Source organism: Pseudochaenichthys georgianus, chromosome 4, assembly GCF_902827115.2.
Source record: "Pseudochaenichthys georgianus chromosome 4, fPseGeo1.2, whole genome shotgun sequence".
Classification (NCBI taxonomy): Eukaryota; Metazoa; Chordata; class Actinopteri; order Perciformes; family Channichthyidae; genus Pseudochaenichthys; species Pseudochaenichthys georgianus.
The window spans coordinates 5,308,148-5,326,187 of record NC_047506.1 but is presented as its reverse complement, the minus strand read 5'-3'; the positions used below and the strand labels follow the sequence as shown (position 1 = coordinate 5,326,187).

At 43.9% G+C, this 18,040-nt stretch overlaps 1 protein-coding gene across 1 annotated transcript in view; it reads left to right on the top strand.

Moving 5' to 3' along the window:
* Positions 1 to 8,305: 8,305 nt before the first annotated feature.
* The window catches only part of LOC117445087 (vitamin D3 hydroxylase-associated protein-like), a 30,792-nt gene continuing 21,057 nt past the window's right edge, over positions 8,306 to 18,040 (top strand). Inside the window, exon 1 of the mRNA XM_034080490.2 lies at positions 8,306 to 8,726. Within this exon, the coding sequence (XP_033936381.1) occupies positions 8,514 to 8,726 (213 nt within the window). The 5' untranslated portion in view covers positions 8,306 to 8,513. The remainder of the gene's footprint in view (positions 8,727 to 18,040) is intronic.

The following is an 18,040-nucleotide window of genomic DNA, read 5'->3' as shown; positions in this document are numbered from 1 at the left end:
AATGGGGACAGACTCCAACTGGAGGGACTTAACATGTTCTAAGAAGGGTAGCCATATTTTTGTGAACTTTGTGAAGATCCTGTCTTTGGGCTGACACACTCCTCACTCTCTGCAGCCTTTTCCCTCTCAGGTGGTGCAGTCTTTGGGCTGACACACTCCTCACTCTCTACAGCCTTTTCCCTCTCAGGTGATCCTGTCTTTGGGCTGACACACTCCTCCCTCTCTACAGCCTTTTCCCTCTCAGGTGATCCTGTCTTTGGGCTGACACACTCCTCACTCTCTCCAGCCTTTTCCCTCTCAGGTGATCCTGTCTTTGGGCTGACACACTCCTCACTCTCTACAGCCTTTTCCCTCTCAGGTGGTGCAGTCTTTGGGCTGACACACTCCTCACTCTCTCCAGCCTTTTCCCTCTCAGGTGATCCTGTCTTTGGGCTGACATACTCCTCACTCTCTACAGCCTTTTCCCTCTCAGGTGATCCTGTCTTTGGGCTGACATACTCCTCACTCTCTACAGCCTTTTCCCTCTCAGGTGATCCTGTCTTTGGGCTGACATACTCCTCACTCTACAGCCTTTTCCCTCTCAGGTGATCCTGTCTTTGGGCTGACACACTCCTCACTCTCTACAGCAGACCTGGGCATTGTACGGCCCGCGGGCCAAATACGGCCCGCGGGATGATTCTGACCGGCCCGCGAAAGATTACATGATAATTAGAAAATAAAACATATTTTCTAATTATCTTATGGGTGGACTAAAACCGCATTTCTTTTATTTTGAAGCACATTTATTCTCACAGTGCACGCAATCGTGCACGTCAACTGTGCACGTGAAATGCGTGTCTACCTTCCTTGTCACCTCTGAAAAATGCGAAAATGTCGGCTCATGCCAAAAAGAGGAAAGTGGATAACGAAAGCAGAACTTTCAAACAAATAATGGACTACTAATTTTTTCTTTACTGAAGTCAAGGGTAAACCTGTGTGTTTGGTTTGTGGGGAGCATGTCGCCGTGTTTAAAGAGTACAATTTGAAACGGCATTACGAGACGAAACATGCCGCGAAATACAAAAACTTGACTGATGCCGAACGAGCGCGGACATCAACGGATTTACTAGCAAAGCTAGAAAAACAACAACGCTGTTTTACAAAGCTGCATGCAGACAGAGATGCAGCGACCAGAACCAGCTTTGTGATAGCCCACAAAATCGCCCAGAACAGTAAGCCATTCTCGGAGGGGGAGTTTGTGAAAGAGTGCATGGTCGAGTCTGCAGCACTGCTATGCCCAGAGAAAAAATAAGCGTTTGAAAACATCCCGCTGTCCCGCCGCACCGTGACGAGAAGGGTGGAGGACATCGCAGAGAATCTGGAGTTTCAGCTGCAAAGTGAAGTGGGAAGCTTCGACTTTTTTTCTTTGGTTTTGGATGAGAGCTGTGACGTCCGTGACACAGCCCAGCTGCTCATATTTCTCCGGGGGATAACGCGCGACATCAAGCTTACGGAGGAGCTGGCAGCAATGCGGCCAATGAAAGGAACCACAATGGGGAGTGATCTGTTCACCGAGGTAAACGATGTCCGATTTTGACAGGGAAAAATGTTGGGCTTTTGAAAAGAATGCAAGATAAAGTGAGTGAACTCAACGCAGAGCAGAAATTGGTGTTTATACATTGTATTATTCATCAGCAAGCGTTGTACAAGTCAGTGCTAACACTTAGCCATGTGGTTGATGTTGTTACTACAACAGTTAATTTCATCAGAGCGCGAGCATTAAATCACAGGCAGTTTGTTTCACTGTTGGAGGAGCAAGAGAGCGAACATGGGGATGTCAGGTACCACACAGCTGTCAGATAGCTCAGCCTGGGCAAAGTGCTGACAAGGTTTTGGGTTCTGAAATCAGAGATAAAAGAGTTTTGTGAGATGAAAGGCAAAACCATCCCAGAGCTGTCTGATAAGGACTAGATGGCAGATTTAACATTTGCTGTTGATGTGACTGCAATGATGAATGCACTGAACACACAACTGCAGGGCAAGGGCCTTGTTGCTCATGAAATGCAGAGCCATGTGAAAGCCTTCATGACAACGTTGCAATTCATTTCAAGGCAACTAGGCAGCAACAATCTCGAACACATGAAAACCCTGAAAGAAGTCAAACCATCAGCTGATCACCGGCACAGGTACTCATCCATGTTAGGAGCACTGCATGATGAATTTTCAAGGCGTTTTCAAGATTTCAAAAAGGTTGAGGGTGAAATGCAGCTGGTTTCCTCTCCCTTTACCTGCAGTGTTGAGAGTGCACCCACTGATGTTCCGCTTGAACTCATTGACCTGCAGTCTGATTCACTACTGAAAGAGCACTTTAAGTCAGCATCACTGCTAGAGTTCTACTCTGCTCTCAAGGAGGAGAACTTTCCAAACATGAGGAGACATGCTCAGAAGATGTTGGTTCTCTTTGGATCCACCTACACATGTGAACAGACATTCTCAGTCATGAAGTTTACCAAATCCAGGTACAGATCCTCTCTCACTGATGAACATCTGTCAGCTGTGCTTCGCATCTCCACCTCAGACATTCAACCTGACTTTGATGGACTTGTTAAAGCTGTATGACAAGCACAAGTTTAATTTGTGGGCCATATTTCATTATGCTATTTGAATTAACTGAGGGCCGCTTCAAAATGGGCCTTAGGCCGCATTTGGCCCCCGGGCCATAGTTTGGACTTGTTCTTAGGCTGTGGCCACACGAGGACGAATTCGGTCGTTTGCGTTACTGTTTAGTGTCATATAGACCGTTCGGCCACACGAGGACGACCGAATACGGCACTAAACGACTGAGGAAACGATAACGGGTCCCAAGGTGGATAGAAAGGCATACGCAACTCTCTGGGGGGTCAAACAGCTCCGTGTGTGCGCCCTATCCGAACATTTTCAGATCACTGATAGTGATTGCGCAATAGCCCCGCCTCTCCCCACCTCTTCTGCTCACCTCCGCTTACCCCGCGCCATTGCTGAAGTGTTTCGCCACCAACAACAACAACAATGGCGGATCGCAGAGTTGCTATCGTGCTCCGGATGCTATTGACCATGCTACAGTTGTTTGTGCAACATCTACAGCAAAAATGATGAGGCAATAGCCCCGCCTCTCCCCACCTCTGCTGCTCACCCCCGCATCAAAGTAAACTGCACTCTGAATTCAGATTATTTATCTTTCTCTCGATATGGACATAAACGCGAGTGAAGTCTAATCTGACAGGACGGAGACACGCAGCTCTGCTCACCTGCAGCTCCTCCCGCTGCAGCAAAACACACACTTCAAGTCAGATCATCACCCTTAGCTATTTTAATTACCTCTCAAACTCCCTAAACTAGTTATAAATATTAAATAAATATGTTTATTTTTACAGTCGGCCGGGCCACTCATTACTGGATGAGCTGCTGCATGAGACAGACACTGACGCTGTCCGAAGAGAGGGAGGAAAAAGAGAGGCTCCGTGTATTTTATTATTATATTATATAGAGTCGTTATTCATTTGTTTTAAAGCTCAATAAATAACAAAGAAGACCTTTGACCGGCACTTTTATGATTTTGTCCGGAAGATTTAAACTTTAATACTCTGCCCGGTTCCCTCAGCCCCCACCGCGGAGAATAAACAGAAGGGCAACCATGACAACCATGCTTCTTCGCTGCTTTTGTGGAGGAAGTTACAGCGCCACGTACAGGCTCCTGCATATGTACTGCAGCTTCTCCAGCGGTTGGAGCTAAACGGAGCGGTCTCGTGTGGGCAGACACTATCCGGATAACTATTGCGTGTGGACGGAAGCTTGTTTGCAATTGCGTTTGCGTTAATCCTATGCGTTTAGCCGTTTTCGTCCTCGTGTGGCCGCAGCCTCAGTTGTAATCACTGTTGACACGGTAATGGCTGCTAATGAGTGGTGGAGTATTCACAGCGTGGTTTGTTCCACTCGTATTTGCAAAGTATTCACATACAGAAACAGTGCAGTGGAGTCATTGAAACTATAAGTGTAACATTGGATGCAACCAAGTTTATATTGTTGTTATGAAAATCCAATTTAGCAGCCTATATAAAATGGTTAGTGCATGTTTTAAAATACTCTAATTTAATAGTTTTGCAGCACAAATGATGCCTCAATATCCATTTTACTTTTTTCCATAGTAAGTCTCCAGAGCAGTTATTTGTTTTTAACAGAAAAGGGGACGGAGCGTATTGAGGAAGGTCAGACACTTTCACATTTGTCACCATGCATTGATCCCTTCTGGTTTATCAGTAACTTCCTAAACTCTGTGGAAAACAAACCTGATTGGTTGTTTGGGAAAAAGAGGGATGGCAGTGATTCTGGTGTCAGACACTTTCTGATAGTGCTTCTCCTGTTATTCAACCTACATATGATGTGGGCTATTTGGAACATTTTCTTTTCTCTGATAACAGTTTTTGGGAAGTTCACTGGGCTTTTTCATCCTCTTTCTCCTCAGAAACTGACATATAGGTAGCTGCCCAATGCCTTGTTCAACAACTCTTAGTCTGACTAATGTCGTGTTTCAGCATATTTAGATCAGTGTAGTTTGTTTCTTTACTGTATTGTTTACTCACTTTTGTTTTGGACAGGCACCATGACTATGGGACTCAAGAAATTCTAATGACTTGCATGATTTAATTGAAGTAATTGACAGGAACATAATGACCCTGTTTGTGTGTGTGTTTCTGTGTTGTAGGCGTTATTTATACAATACATTGCCCCTCTTATTGCGTAACAGGTGACCCCGACTATTGGATTATCTCACAATCACTGCAGACATTGCACCCACCCATGTTCATTTTTTAACCATCACAAAACCAAACAACGAAATCCTGCTCAACCCCCCCTTGTCTGACACTAAATCCTGACTGAAACTTTCATTTCCTTTGTGTAAGATGGGAAAAATAAAACAGAATGGAAATGTATAAAACATGGAGGGTGCTTGTGAGGAGCTGAAAGGATTGTGCTGAGATGTCTGATGGCTCTCTGAGGAGTTGGGAAGAGATTCCAGGCAGATGGGACAGGCTGGATGTTTTCAGACGATTTGTCCCTTGTGTGTGTGTGTGTGTGTGTGTGTGTGTGTGTGTGTGTGTGTGTGTGTGTGTGTGTGTGTGTGTGTGTGTGTGTGTGTGGTGTGTGTGTGTGTGTGTGTGTGTGTGTGTGTGGGTGTGTGTTGTGTGTGTGTGTGTGTGTGTGTGTGTGTGTGTGGTGTGTGTGTGTGTGTGTGTGTGTGTGTGTATTAAGTTTCAGTCTATTTCCATGACAAATAGATTTACACACTCACCGTGCCTCTCACACACACACACACACAACACAAAAACACACTTTAACTGATTGGATATGACTCATGCCGGTATTATTTACTCACATTCGCAATCAATTTCTGCATTAATATTTCTGTTTTGTATTCCATATTAGTGGGAGCAACAGTTCATTGTGCATTTTTTTTTTTAAATACAATTCCTTTACTGATATGGATTATGGCAGAAAGGTTATTTAGAATAAGCTAAATACATTGATGGATGAAAAACAAATCAATAGAGGAAATAAGCAAGAATGGAAAAAAAAACTTGATAGGAAACAAGCAAGAATGGAAAAAAAAACTTGATAGGAAACAAGGGATGCTTGATTATTCTGCATGTTCTGATATTTGAATATAATTAATTGTCCGTTTTTTTGGTCAATTTATAGGTTTATAGAATATATTGTTGCTAACCTTGTCACGATCACAGGTACAGATCAGAACCCAATAGCACAACTCAGATACAACCAGTATAGTAATGTTCAGTTTATCCAGGTCAAGGACAGGCAGAGTCAAAACCAGTAAATCCGTCAGACAGGCAGAATCAAAAAACTGGGCAGGACAAAACTCGGGACTAGAGCACAACACTCACTGGAGAGCTTGGCGGAAAATCGACAAGACGATCTGGCAAAGGACAACTGATAATGAGGTGGTATAAATACTTGTGGAGTGATAAGGGAATGAGTAACAGGTTGAGGGGAAGGGGCTGAGGAGATCAGGTGAGGGAAGTGAGCTGATTACAGGGCCTGGAGGAAAGCGGGATCTGAAATGAGAAGAGAGAGAGAGATAGAGAGAGCGAGAGAGAGATGAGATAGATAGAGAGCTAGATGCGAGGCAGAGAAGAGAGAGCTCGAGCGAGAGAGAGCTAGATGATCTAAGGGCAGTGAATAGGAGAGAAGGCCAGCTCAGAACAGAGAGAGAGTGGCATGAGGCCGGGACAGTGTGTGTGTGTGTGGTGTGTGTGTGTGGTGTGTGTGTTGTGTGTGTGGTTGTGTGTGGTGTGTGTGGTGTGTGTGTGTGTGTGTGTGTGTGTGTGTGGTGTGTGTTGTGTGGGTGTGTGTTGTGTGTGTGTGTGTGTGTGTGTGTGTGTGCGTGTGTGTGCGGACCAGACAGCATTCCGTTGACAAGGATTTAGGGCTCCACCTGGAAGATTTTTTCTCTAGTTTTCTCCCCGTCTTCCAATACACCTCTCCCCCTTCCTTTTCCCCCCTTCCCCTCTCCTCCCCCCTGATCCTCTGGCATCCTCTCAGCTCCTGCTCCAGGCGTCTCCTCCGGGCATGCTCCTTAAGCCAAAGTATGGCCGCTTTCGCAACGAGTCTGTGACCTCCGGCGACCTGATGCACAGCTTAGCCATGAGCGGGCCACACCGGTGGTCTCCGTCTCCGCCACCAGCCTCCATATGGCGCTGGATTGGACCAATGTGTTGACAGACACACACAGACAGTAGAACAGGACATGCAGAGCGCTGTTTGCAGTCTATGGACATAGCGGATAATTTTGACTCGTTGCGTTGTGGCGATGTCTCGCAGATAACACAGATAATACATATGAAAAGTATAATTTACTCAGAGTCCAGAGACAGTTGTGGTTCAGACCGGAGTCCGGACTTTGAGGATGCCTGGATATTCGTGCACCGCAATACCAATATATATAATATACGTGCGGGCTGGCTGGTTTGACCAGGTTTTCCCGAGTGGAGGCTGGCTTGACCATATATCTATGGGCTTTACCGCAGTTCTTATTGGGGGTTATATTTGGAAATAAGTGTCAACTCATTGGTTAGTGCTGTACCCAGGGGGCTGTACCACATGATTGTGATGTCACTACCTGGGGTAAAAGACCGTTGGAAGTCACGCCCCTTCTCTCTCTGTCCTCAAGTCTCTCTGTCCTCAAGTCTCTTGAGACGTGTGCCTATAATAAATAACGCCGTGATGAATGGCTAAACTTGAACTGCTGATATTATTCACCTTTCTGCTGCAGGAGACAAAAGGTATAAGTCTAAATCTGGTAACATCAACAATGAACACAATGCAGGTCAAGTAAGGTCTTATCTTTGTAAGCCATGAGGGTTTAACAGGGTCTGACCCTACTCCTTCCATTCAGTCCGACTCACTGAATCTTTATTGGGGATTATATTTGGAAATAAGTGTCAGCGACCGACACAAGTTTAGTAGTAGGGAGTGTCAAGGCACAGAACAGTATGTTCTGCCAACGGAGGAGTGTTTGTATGAGACAAATGAGGGACACACATGATGAGCAGGAGCTTTGATGTCAATCACTGATGGTTTGGAGCTTCGGCCGGAGATTTCACATCACAAATCCAAGAGTCAGAGGTTCTGACTTCACGGTAGAGTTGCCACGTCAAATCTGAAGAACTCTACCCCAGACCCATGTATTTAGCTAGTTCAGAGAGAATAATCAACATTGTGCACAACAAGATAGAATCATAACACCTCAGCTGACGCTAACAGGCAGGAACAGGGAGACAAAACACTGAGAGCACAGCAGCCACGGTTACAGGTGCGTGTGCTCAGTCAGGACAGTATGAACTACATACATGATACACTGGGGCAAAGTTATGGACCTTGGAAAATATTTCCCCAACAAGAGGTTCGTGAATAATTCATATGACAGTGCTTGAATATATATATTTTCAAACAATAGAAATGGAAGGTTATTAGTTTATAGTTTATATAATTTATAGTATTATTGTGCAATTTACATATGGTGTTTGACTTGTCTGTGACCTCATATAAAATACTTAGATAGGTATTGATCCCAATTTGGGAACGGTTTGTTCTCAGTGTTATAACAGTAATTAACATTGATCCGTGTATCAAACTTTTAGGAGTTAGGTGCTTGTATTTTAGGGATTTAGGCCTGGAAAGTGGAAAGTCATTGAATTTGGTAAGGTTTTGAAACCCACACCCATTTGTGGCGCCCCCTTCCGTGCCTCAATGCAATCGCTCTATAGAAACCTATTATCCGGGTTCACGCCCTTGCAGTGAGTTTGTATGGATTTACATACATGGATTTTATTGACTCCATGTAGGCTAAATGATTAACACGAGGAATCTTTGACATAACTCTTCTTCCGCGCCACGTTGTTGATGTCTCCTTTAAAGCCAGCAGCTCTTCACACCCTCAGCATCAGTGTGTTTGTTTTGTTTTAGCCTCAGTTAGCATCATGGAGGGCGTAAAGCGGTATCTGGAGAACGTAGAGCCCCGGACAGCGGCTCTGTTTACGGGTGCAGCCTGCATGATAGGGACCTTGGTGGTGGTGCTGCTGCAGAAAGGCTACACTCAACGGGAGGCAAAGGCTAAGATCCAGAAGGCACAGAACCGGAGGACCGACAGCCTGCAGCGGGCTGAGCATGCGGTGCTGCAGTACAACAAGTCGGTGAGATTTCAACACAGACAGTTACTAAGTGGATTTTGTAAGGATTTATTTAGCCCTGAGAGCAGGATAAACTGAAAAGAGTCAAGGGAAGCTTATAAAAGTTAACAGCATTTAATTAAACATGATGCGGTGATATACAATGAAATGTGCGAGTTGGTGGCTCCCCGCTGCCAGCTGTTGGTCCCGTTTGCGTTGGGTCAGCTGGAGGAAGAGGTCGATTCTTCCTGTCCATCTCGGGTTATCAACCAATTTACTCAAGTACTGTACTGTACTTGTAGGCCTACTGAGTATTTCCAATTTGGACTTGGAAAATTCAGAAGTACAAAGTGTACATTTACTCCACTACAGTTGTTAAGTTCCTTTAGTTACTTTGCAGATTTGGATTGATGATGTTAAATATAATTAACACTTAGCTATATCAGACTTTAGTTACACCTGGGGTAAATTCACAAGCTACCCTGCAGTATACAAAGTCATTACAACTATTATATTATAAATTTATAACATACTATTATAGATTAAAACATTAATACATTAGTGAATCAATAATGAAAATGGACATTCTTCAATACTTTTTGGTGATTCAAGTATTGAACTGAATGTTGTTACACTGTTTTTACTGAATTACAAGATGAGTACTTCTTTCACCACTACATTCCCTGCAACTTATTTCACCTACTTAATTACAATTTTTCAAGATACATTTTGTTCTTTTAATTACACTACACTTTGTTGTTTGCTTAATCACATTTGGATTAAGAATTCAATCTACAGTGTATAATGTGTTATTATAAATTACAATGACTAGTCAATAATCACCAGATTTTATCTGCTTCCTTTCCAACTATTCCATTTATACATGTCTGCATTGAAAACGTTCTAACAATTACTGTAGGTGTTTGGCAGAAAAGTAATTTATAACTACTTTGATCACCAACATATATTGTCATTTTTAAAGTAAAAGTCCCCAAATTCCTATATTAGGGCTGCACAATTTTAACAAACAAACATATTTATTTTGACTGTAATTGCAGCTGCAATTTGATTAGCGACATAAGAGGGAATGATTATTTTGTATACATTATTCACATAATAACTGAAGTTACCTACTGTAACTCCAGCTTCTATTAGTATTGGCGTAGCCCTCTAAGGCTATTGGGTAATCCCCCTGCGCACCCGCGCAGCACTGAAACACTTGTAGTCCACGCCCACCTGCAAGGTGGGCCCCACCCTCGGGCTCCCTTCCGGTATAAATAGGAAGGAGGCCTGACAATCTGCTCCCACACAAAACAATTTTTCTTCAGCTATTCGTGGAGCCAGTGGGGCCCAGAACATAGAGGGCTACGCCAATACTCATAGAAGCTGGAGTTACAGTTGGTAACTTCAGTTCTATTTCGTATATGGCTTCGCCCTCTAAGGCTATCGCTATTGGGTTAAGGGCGAAGCATGATGTAGTCTGCGCCCCACTGGGTCCGCCCGGGTACTAGAAGCACAGACACACCTGCTCAGATAATAACCCATGCCTATTGCGTCATGCGTAATGGCGCATCGCCGTCCCTGGAATATAGCATAACATGAATATTTTCCATGAGGGGACGAAGGCTGGGAACAATACTGCCGCTGTGATAAAGTAGAGACGAAGGTCATACTTTTCCCAGTGACAAAAAGAGGGGGAACAGCCAACAAGTCCTCCAACTCATACGACCAAATATGCCGATTGTTAAAATCCTCTCTCTGTAAAATCCTAAATTGTAGGTTAGTTTGGCCATTAAAACGCTTTTTGATTAGATTTCTAGCGAGAAGTGTATATTGTACTTTTAGAATCCACGTCCAGTCGATATGTAGGATATATAGTTTGATAGATATTACGAAGATGATTTGAAGTATGCGGCAGCCTCCATGTAAAGTTATGGGTTGAAAACAGTATTTCCGTTCTCAACGTTTTCATAATAAAACCAATGATCAAATGAACATTTCATATTCATTACTAAAGGTACAGCCGAATCATCACAGCGCACAAAACCTATTACCGCCGCAGATGGACCAAAAAAGGGAGCGTTTTGAAAAAAAAAAGGGGCGGGTCCACTCAGTGAAACGATAACAACGAAACATGGAGGAACAGAAATCTGCATTTAGTGTGTGTGTAGAGGTGTGTGTGTGGTTAAAACACATCAGCATGCGGTCGCTCTTAGCCTTTCTAATGATTCTGAAGGTAAACACAGTGAAGGCGGTCCGGCCGAAATGTCCTTAAAATGAAGTCCGAGTTCAACATTTTAATTAATTAATTAATGACCTTTCCAACTCCTCATGCAGTTGACTGTTACAGGTCTATACAGGTTCATGGTACAATGCATAAGCTTCAAATTGAGAGACTGAAACTGTATTTTCCTTTTACCGTTCTGTTTTAATTTCACAATAAAGTTAATAGTCATATTATGTTTGATATTATTATGTTTTATTAACTACACCACAGGTTTTTTAACCCGCGCCGCCTAGTGGTTAAAGCGCGTTGTTGAATGTTGTTGTTGAATATGTTTAATTTGATGAAAACATTTAAATATTAAGAGTAGCCTACATACAAAATTGAAAATATCAAGAAGATACTGTAGTGATCTCTACAATAAAACAGTTTAGTGCAGGACGTCCAAAGATATTAACAGGAGGATGTACAAAACAGACCAACTAGCTTTATTTAAACATTAAAGATTACTTTAAGTTAAGGTCTTCTTTTGAATAAGAAAAAAACGTTGGGGTTATCCACAGATAAATATGAAGTCTGACAACGTACTTAACGTTCAATATATTCCATAGTTTATTTTGGCACTTGACAATCACCTTCCCTGAATTTGAGTCAGGTGTAACTAAAATACATGTAGTGGAGTAAAAATACCAGGTTAACCTCTGAATTGTAGTGGAGTAGAACAAAGTAGTATGCTGCTGTACCAAAAACATTTCCCAACTTGGGATCAATAAAGTATATCTTATCTTATCTTAAGATGATCGATGGCTACTGCCATATTTGCAAAATTTGCCTCTGAACCTTGACAAGTGCATGTTTCAGGCTTATCAATGAACAACAGGAGGGGTCACAGACATAAGAGCCAGGGGCTGGGACCCGTCCAATTCCAGTTTTGGATAGTCTGGCGTGGTTCCATTCCATTTCAAAGAGCTGTTGACGCTCAGCGTAACCTTGTCGCACTGCCACTCCAACATCCAATCACAGGGCTTGATGACTAATCACGGGGTTTGTAAAGCAAGGCGGATGTTGTAGTCCCAAACGATAGCTGGGGATTCTGGGTAGTGTAGTGTCTTCGGAAACTGTAGTGTCTAAACTCCTAAAAAACTATTTGTTTCTCTGAATCGAAGGTTAAAAACACAAAAGTATTGTACACAATTTAAACCAATCAATATGTGACCTGCTCCATCGAAATCAGTCGCATTGACCCGAAGACACATTTTGAGTTGTATACACGGTTGGAAAGAGGAGATTCCTAGCTTTCTAATGATATCAGGATTGTTTTTGTACTCCAAATATTAAGCGAAATATGTCACATTATATAATGACTGTCAAAGAGTCCTCATTTTGAGAAAAAGGCCTTTAAAGTTTCCTCTTCTCTGGAATCCATCGATCTGATTGATTATTAGTGGAGCAAATGATCAAAATACTACGGAGGGAAGATATTTTCGTTTGGAGGGGAAGCTCGCGAGTGTGTGTGTATACGTGTGCGCGTGTGTGTGTTTGTGTATTTTTGCGTTTGTGTGTATTGTGTTTGTTTCCCGGGGAAAACCCTCACGAGAAACACCGGCTGTTGTTGTGCCTGCTGTGGCGTTAAATTACTCCGTTCCCCGCTTGTAATTATGCCGTTACAAGCTTCAAAGTTATATTTATCATCTGAATTTGCCGAAACAAGTTTAATATTCTGAAAGCCAAGACTCTGTTTAATTTAAATCAGATGAAAACAAACTGTAAAGGATCCTGCCGTGTTATCTATGATTACTTTACTCTTACGTTCATAATGTCAGCCGGAGGGAGGGGGGCGGCGCTGCTGGAAGAGCAGAGTGCGAGTGAGAGGTGCCTGTCTTCGTCCCTTCACAAGCTTCAAAAATGTACTTATCGTGTGATTTTGGAAATAAAAGTTTCATATTCTGAAAGCCAAGACTTGGTTTGTTTAAAATCAAACAAAACACCCGAACCCTGAAAAAATAGTTTTTTACGTAAATCCACGTTTATTCTGAAATGATCCGTTGCGACTTCCGACTGATTTCGATAGAGCGGGTCACATATTGTGTAATTAACAAGGATAAACGTGTTTTAGTGGATGAGTAATGCAGATATCACTGTGTAATCATTTGACAGTGAGGGGAATATATCCGGTTTTATTATGAAAACTTCGAGGCCGGAAAAACTGTTTTCACCCACGCTAACTTTACATGGAAGCTATATACATGTTATCCTGGCGAGACCTCAAATCATCTTCGTAATATCTATCAAACTATAGATCCTACACATCCACTGGACGTGGATTCTAAAAGTACAATAAATATGCACTTCTCACTAGAAATCTAGTCAAAAAGCATTTTAATGGCCAAACTATTCTACAATTTAGGATTTTCCAGAGAGGGTTATTTGTGAATAAACGGGAGCATGTTGTTTCTTACACGACCACTAGAGGTGCTACACTTTAAAACGTGGCTATGGGTCGTAATCTAAGGTGCTTAAACAATCGACCTATTTGGTCGTTTTTTGTAGGAGCACAGGCTGGGAACAGCAGCTCTCTGCATGCAGACAGGCAGGAGAGCGCAGCTGGATCCCTGACGTCACTCACTCTGACAAGATACTCCGTACAAAATGTTTTTTAAAAAAAAGAAAACATCCCTCTCATAAGAGGGAAAAAGGGCCGTGGAGGAGGACATTCCTCTGAGGAGTGCGAATTGATGTTCTCCGGGGGATCCACCCCAGAGGAGACATATGCCTGTGACACAGCTTCACACAGCCAGTGTGACAGCCGTTGTGCAGACAGAGGCTGCCCGATCGAGTGCTCTCTATAATGCACAAACAGGCGCTGAGAACGGCGCAAGGCAGCCGTGCACGCCACATAGCAGGACAGGGCGCGCACAGGACAGAGGAGATGAGACGCGGCTCCTTCCTCCGACCTGTGAGGAGGGGGAAAGAAGCCATCCAAGGTGATCACTCTCGACTCTAAAAGAGCTTGTGATGACCTTTGGCATAAAAGCCGGGTTAGGGCGTAAAACAGCTGAACTGCCATCTCCTTGGATCTGGAGACATGACGGAGCCACAGAGAGAGCAGACAAATCACTCACCCTTTTCGCTGATAGTCAAAAGTAATACTATACTTTGGCTGACAACAGTTTAAGGGGAACCTGGTCTAAAGGTTCAAATGGTGATTTGCTTAGTGCGCGTAACACCAAGCCGAATCCCACTGAGGCGCCAGTGCACGTGAGTCCAGTGGCGTCGCCTGGCCTTGGCATTCGGGGCTTTAGGGCTTTTGTGCACCATGACTCGCACATGCATGCACGTGCACGGTGTGGCGTGACCACCAACACAGAAAGATATGGACACAAGATGTGTGCAAATGTATTTAGTTCTCATTCATAACACTCCGTTCGATGTCTCACTATGGGATGCACCTCATCGCGGAGCAAACAGAAGCATCAATCTCATTACGCCAATCCTGATTGGCTGGTGATCTTGATGTCAGCGTCAGGGAATTCACGCCACAACGCATGCGTCATTCAAACACCTCTTCTCGCTTCGGAGCACATCTCTACAGTAGCCGGGCAAGCTTCACTGTCCACAGACTGAACCCAAATACCCATTTCGGTCGACGGGCGCTCGCCGGCTACTCCTTCTGCTTCGCAGGAAGACGGTAGTACTAACGCTGTTAGTATTTTAAAAATCGACCTCGCCCTTCTCTACGAGAAAGTAAGGTAGGTACGATTTTTCAAGCTAGCAGCACACCTGTTGCTAGCTCGCTCCCTCTCTACCGACACCACGGTAGCGAGGAAGTTTTTCTTTTCTCTTCCCCACAGAGGGGAAAAGGATTAAAAAGGAGCATACTGCCACACCAGTCAGTATTCTCCGGGAATAAAAGACCCACACCGTCCTTTTTCTCCGGATTAAGGACAAGGTGGTAATACCTTTTTCTCCCGTCCCACCTGTCGAGAGCGGGGCCCTCTCCACGCCACGAGGCGACCAAGATGGACGCCCCTCTCCCTCACACCAGAGGAGTCAGGGACTCGGTGGCTCGACTCTGCGGCTGCGGGTTGAAGATCTCGGGCACAGACACACACCAGGTCTGTTCGTCCTGCCTCGGGCTGGAACACGCCCGAGGCGCTATCGACAACCCCGGCTCATGCGGACATTGTGTCCGCTTCACCGTTAAGAGCCTCCGCCGACGGTTAGCAAGACAAGCTAGCTTGTCGGAACAGGACCCCCCCATGTCCATGGACCCGTCGACCGGCAGTCAAGACACGGGGGCGTCCGCCACAGAGAGTGAACCCCTCTCCGTGTCGGTCTGGGGCTCATTACCCGCTATGGCCACAGAAACCGGAATCCCGCGCCCTGGCAGGCCGGGACCCGGTGACGACAAGACACGCGGGAACGGATTCCCGCGCTTTACCAAGACCTCACCATGGTCTCACCCGCGGAGGATGTCCTCGGGCTGGACTACGAGGAGGACTACGAGGAGGACTACGAGGAGGACTACGAGGAGGACTACGAGGAGGACGCCTTCATGTCATCGGCCCAGGCTGCAAAGCCCGGAGCGAGGGCTGCTCTCCCGGGCGATAGCATACCAGCTTCGCCCGGTCTGAGCATGAGCCTGCAGGCCGTGTGCAAACGCACTGCGGTCAGACTCAACGTTCCGTGGCCTGAAATGGCCAAGGAGACCTCCAGGTCCCGCTACGAGGGGAAACACCTTCCCCAAGCAGCGGGCAAAAAGAGGCAACTTCACGTATCTAACAGATATTCCCCACTCAGCGAGACACCCGCTGAGAAGCCAACTCTGGTTATTGGTAGCTCTATTATGAGACACGTGAATTTAGAGACCGAAGCCTCCACAGTCACATGCATTCCGGGGGCCAGAGCGGGCGACGTTGAGGCGCATCTTAAACTGCTGGCTAAAGATAAACGTAAATACAGTAGGATTGTTATTCACGTCGGTGGGTAATGATGTTCGTTTACGCCAATCAGAATGCACAAAACTTAATGTGGAGTCGGTGTGTAGTTATGCTAAAACAATGTCGGACACCGTAATCTTCTCTGGTCCCCTCCCCAATCTGATCAATGATGACATGTATAGCCGCATGTCATCATTTCAGCGCTGGTTGTCTTGGTGGTGCCCAGCAAACAATGTGGGCTTCGTAAATAATTGGACAGCCTTCTGGGGAAAACCTGGTCTGATTAAGAGAGACGGCATTCACCCTACTTTGAAAGGTGCAGATCTCATTTCGGCAAACATTTCAGGGCTTTGTGGACGTAATCCATGACAAACTGGAGTTGAGACCAGGAGGCAGAGTCGCAGTCTTACACGCTTCTCTGCGCTCTCTCCTAGGCAGTCACCCATAGGAATCCCGAACCCAATAAAATACCCAATATTAGCGGTGTGTGTGTCTGCCCAAGGACAATTTAAGGTAACACCTAATAGAGGTGTCATACATAATAACCTAATAAAAGTAAATGTAACAACTACTACAGTGCAACAAAACAGGAAGATTAAATGTGGTCTCTTAAACATAAGATCTCTAGCATCTAAAGCAATATTGGTAAATGATTTAATATCAGATTATAATATTGATATATGCTGTCTCACTGAAACTTGGTTGAGACATGAAGAATATGTCAGCATAAATGAGGCCACTCCACCCAGCCATGTCAACACTCATATTGCTCGAGGCACGGGCCGAGGAGGTGGAGTTGCAGCAATCTTTGACTCAAGTTTACTTATCAATACTAAACCAAAATGTAATTATACCTCTTTTGAAAGCCTCGTTTTTAGTCTTATGCATCCGACCTGGAAAACTTTGCAGCCAATCTTATTTGTTACAGTGTATCGTGCACCAGGTCCTTATTCAGAATTCTTATCAGAATTCTCTGAGTTTTTATCAACTTTGGTTCTTAAAACAGACAAAGTAATTATCGTAGGTGACTTTAATATTCATGTTGACGATGATAAAAATAGCCTTACTGTTGCATTTAACTCTATATTAGATTCTGTTGGTTTCTGTCAGAGTGTAAATAAACCAACCCACTGTTATAATCACACTCTCGACCTTGTTCTGACTTATGGTATTGAAATTGAGCAACTATTAGTCGAACCGCATAATCCTGCTTTATCCGACCATTTCTTAGTAACTTTTGAAGTACTGTTACTAGACTACAAAGCATTAGTCAAAAGCTCTTGCAGCAGAAACCTATCTGTTAGTGCTACAGCCACATTTAAGGAAGAGATTCAACCAATACTTAACTCGATAGCATGTCTGCATGTAGGGGAGGAAACTTATACAAAATGTACACCACCCCAAATTGATCATGTTGTTGATAGTGCTATAGATGCGCTGCGAATAAAATTAGATTCTGTTGCTCCTTTGAAAAAGAAGAAAAAAAACAACATAGATTAGCTCCATGGCATAATGCCGAAACCCGCAAAATAAAGCAAAAGTCTAGACAACTTGAAAGGATATGGCGTTCCACTAAACTTGAAGAATCTCGTTTAATTTGGCATATTACTCTCAATGAATATAAGAAAGCACTGCGTAAAGCGAGAGCAGCCTACTACTCTTCATTAATAGATGAGAATAAGAATAATGCAAGATTTCTTTTCAGCACTGTAGCCAGGCTGACAGAGAGCCACAGCTCCATTGAGCCTTCTATTCCCTTAGCACTCAGTAGTAATGATTTTATGTGCTTTTTTAACGATAAAATTGTTACTCTTAGAAACAAAATTAATGACCTCTTGCCTTCGACCAGTATAGTGTTATCAACAGCTCCCGGAATCGTAAGTTCTAATATTACACTAGATAGTAAACTAGAATGCTTTTCAGCCATTAACCTTGAACAATTACATTCAATGATTCTCTCTTCTAAACCATCAACGTGTATGTTAGACCCAATTCCAACTAAGCTGTTGAAGGAAGTTTTTCCATTAATTAGCACTTCTTTATTAAATATTATGAATATGTCTTTATTATCAGGCTATGTTCCACAATCATTCAAAGTAGCAGTGATAAAACCGCTTCTTAAAAAGCACAACCTCGATCCAGAGGTTTTAGCCAACTATAGACCTATTTCTAAT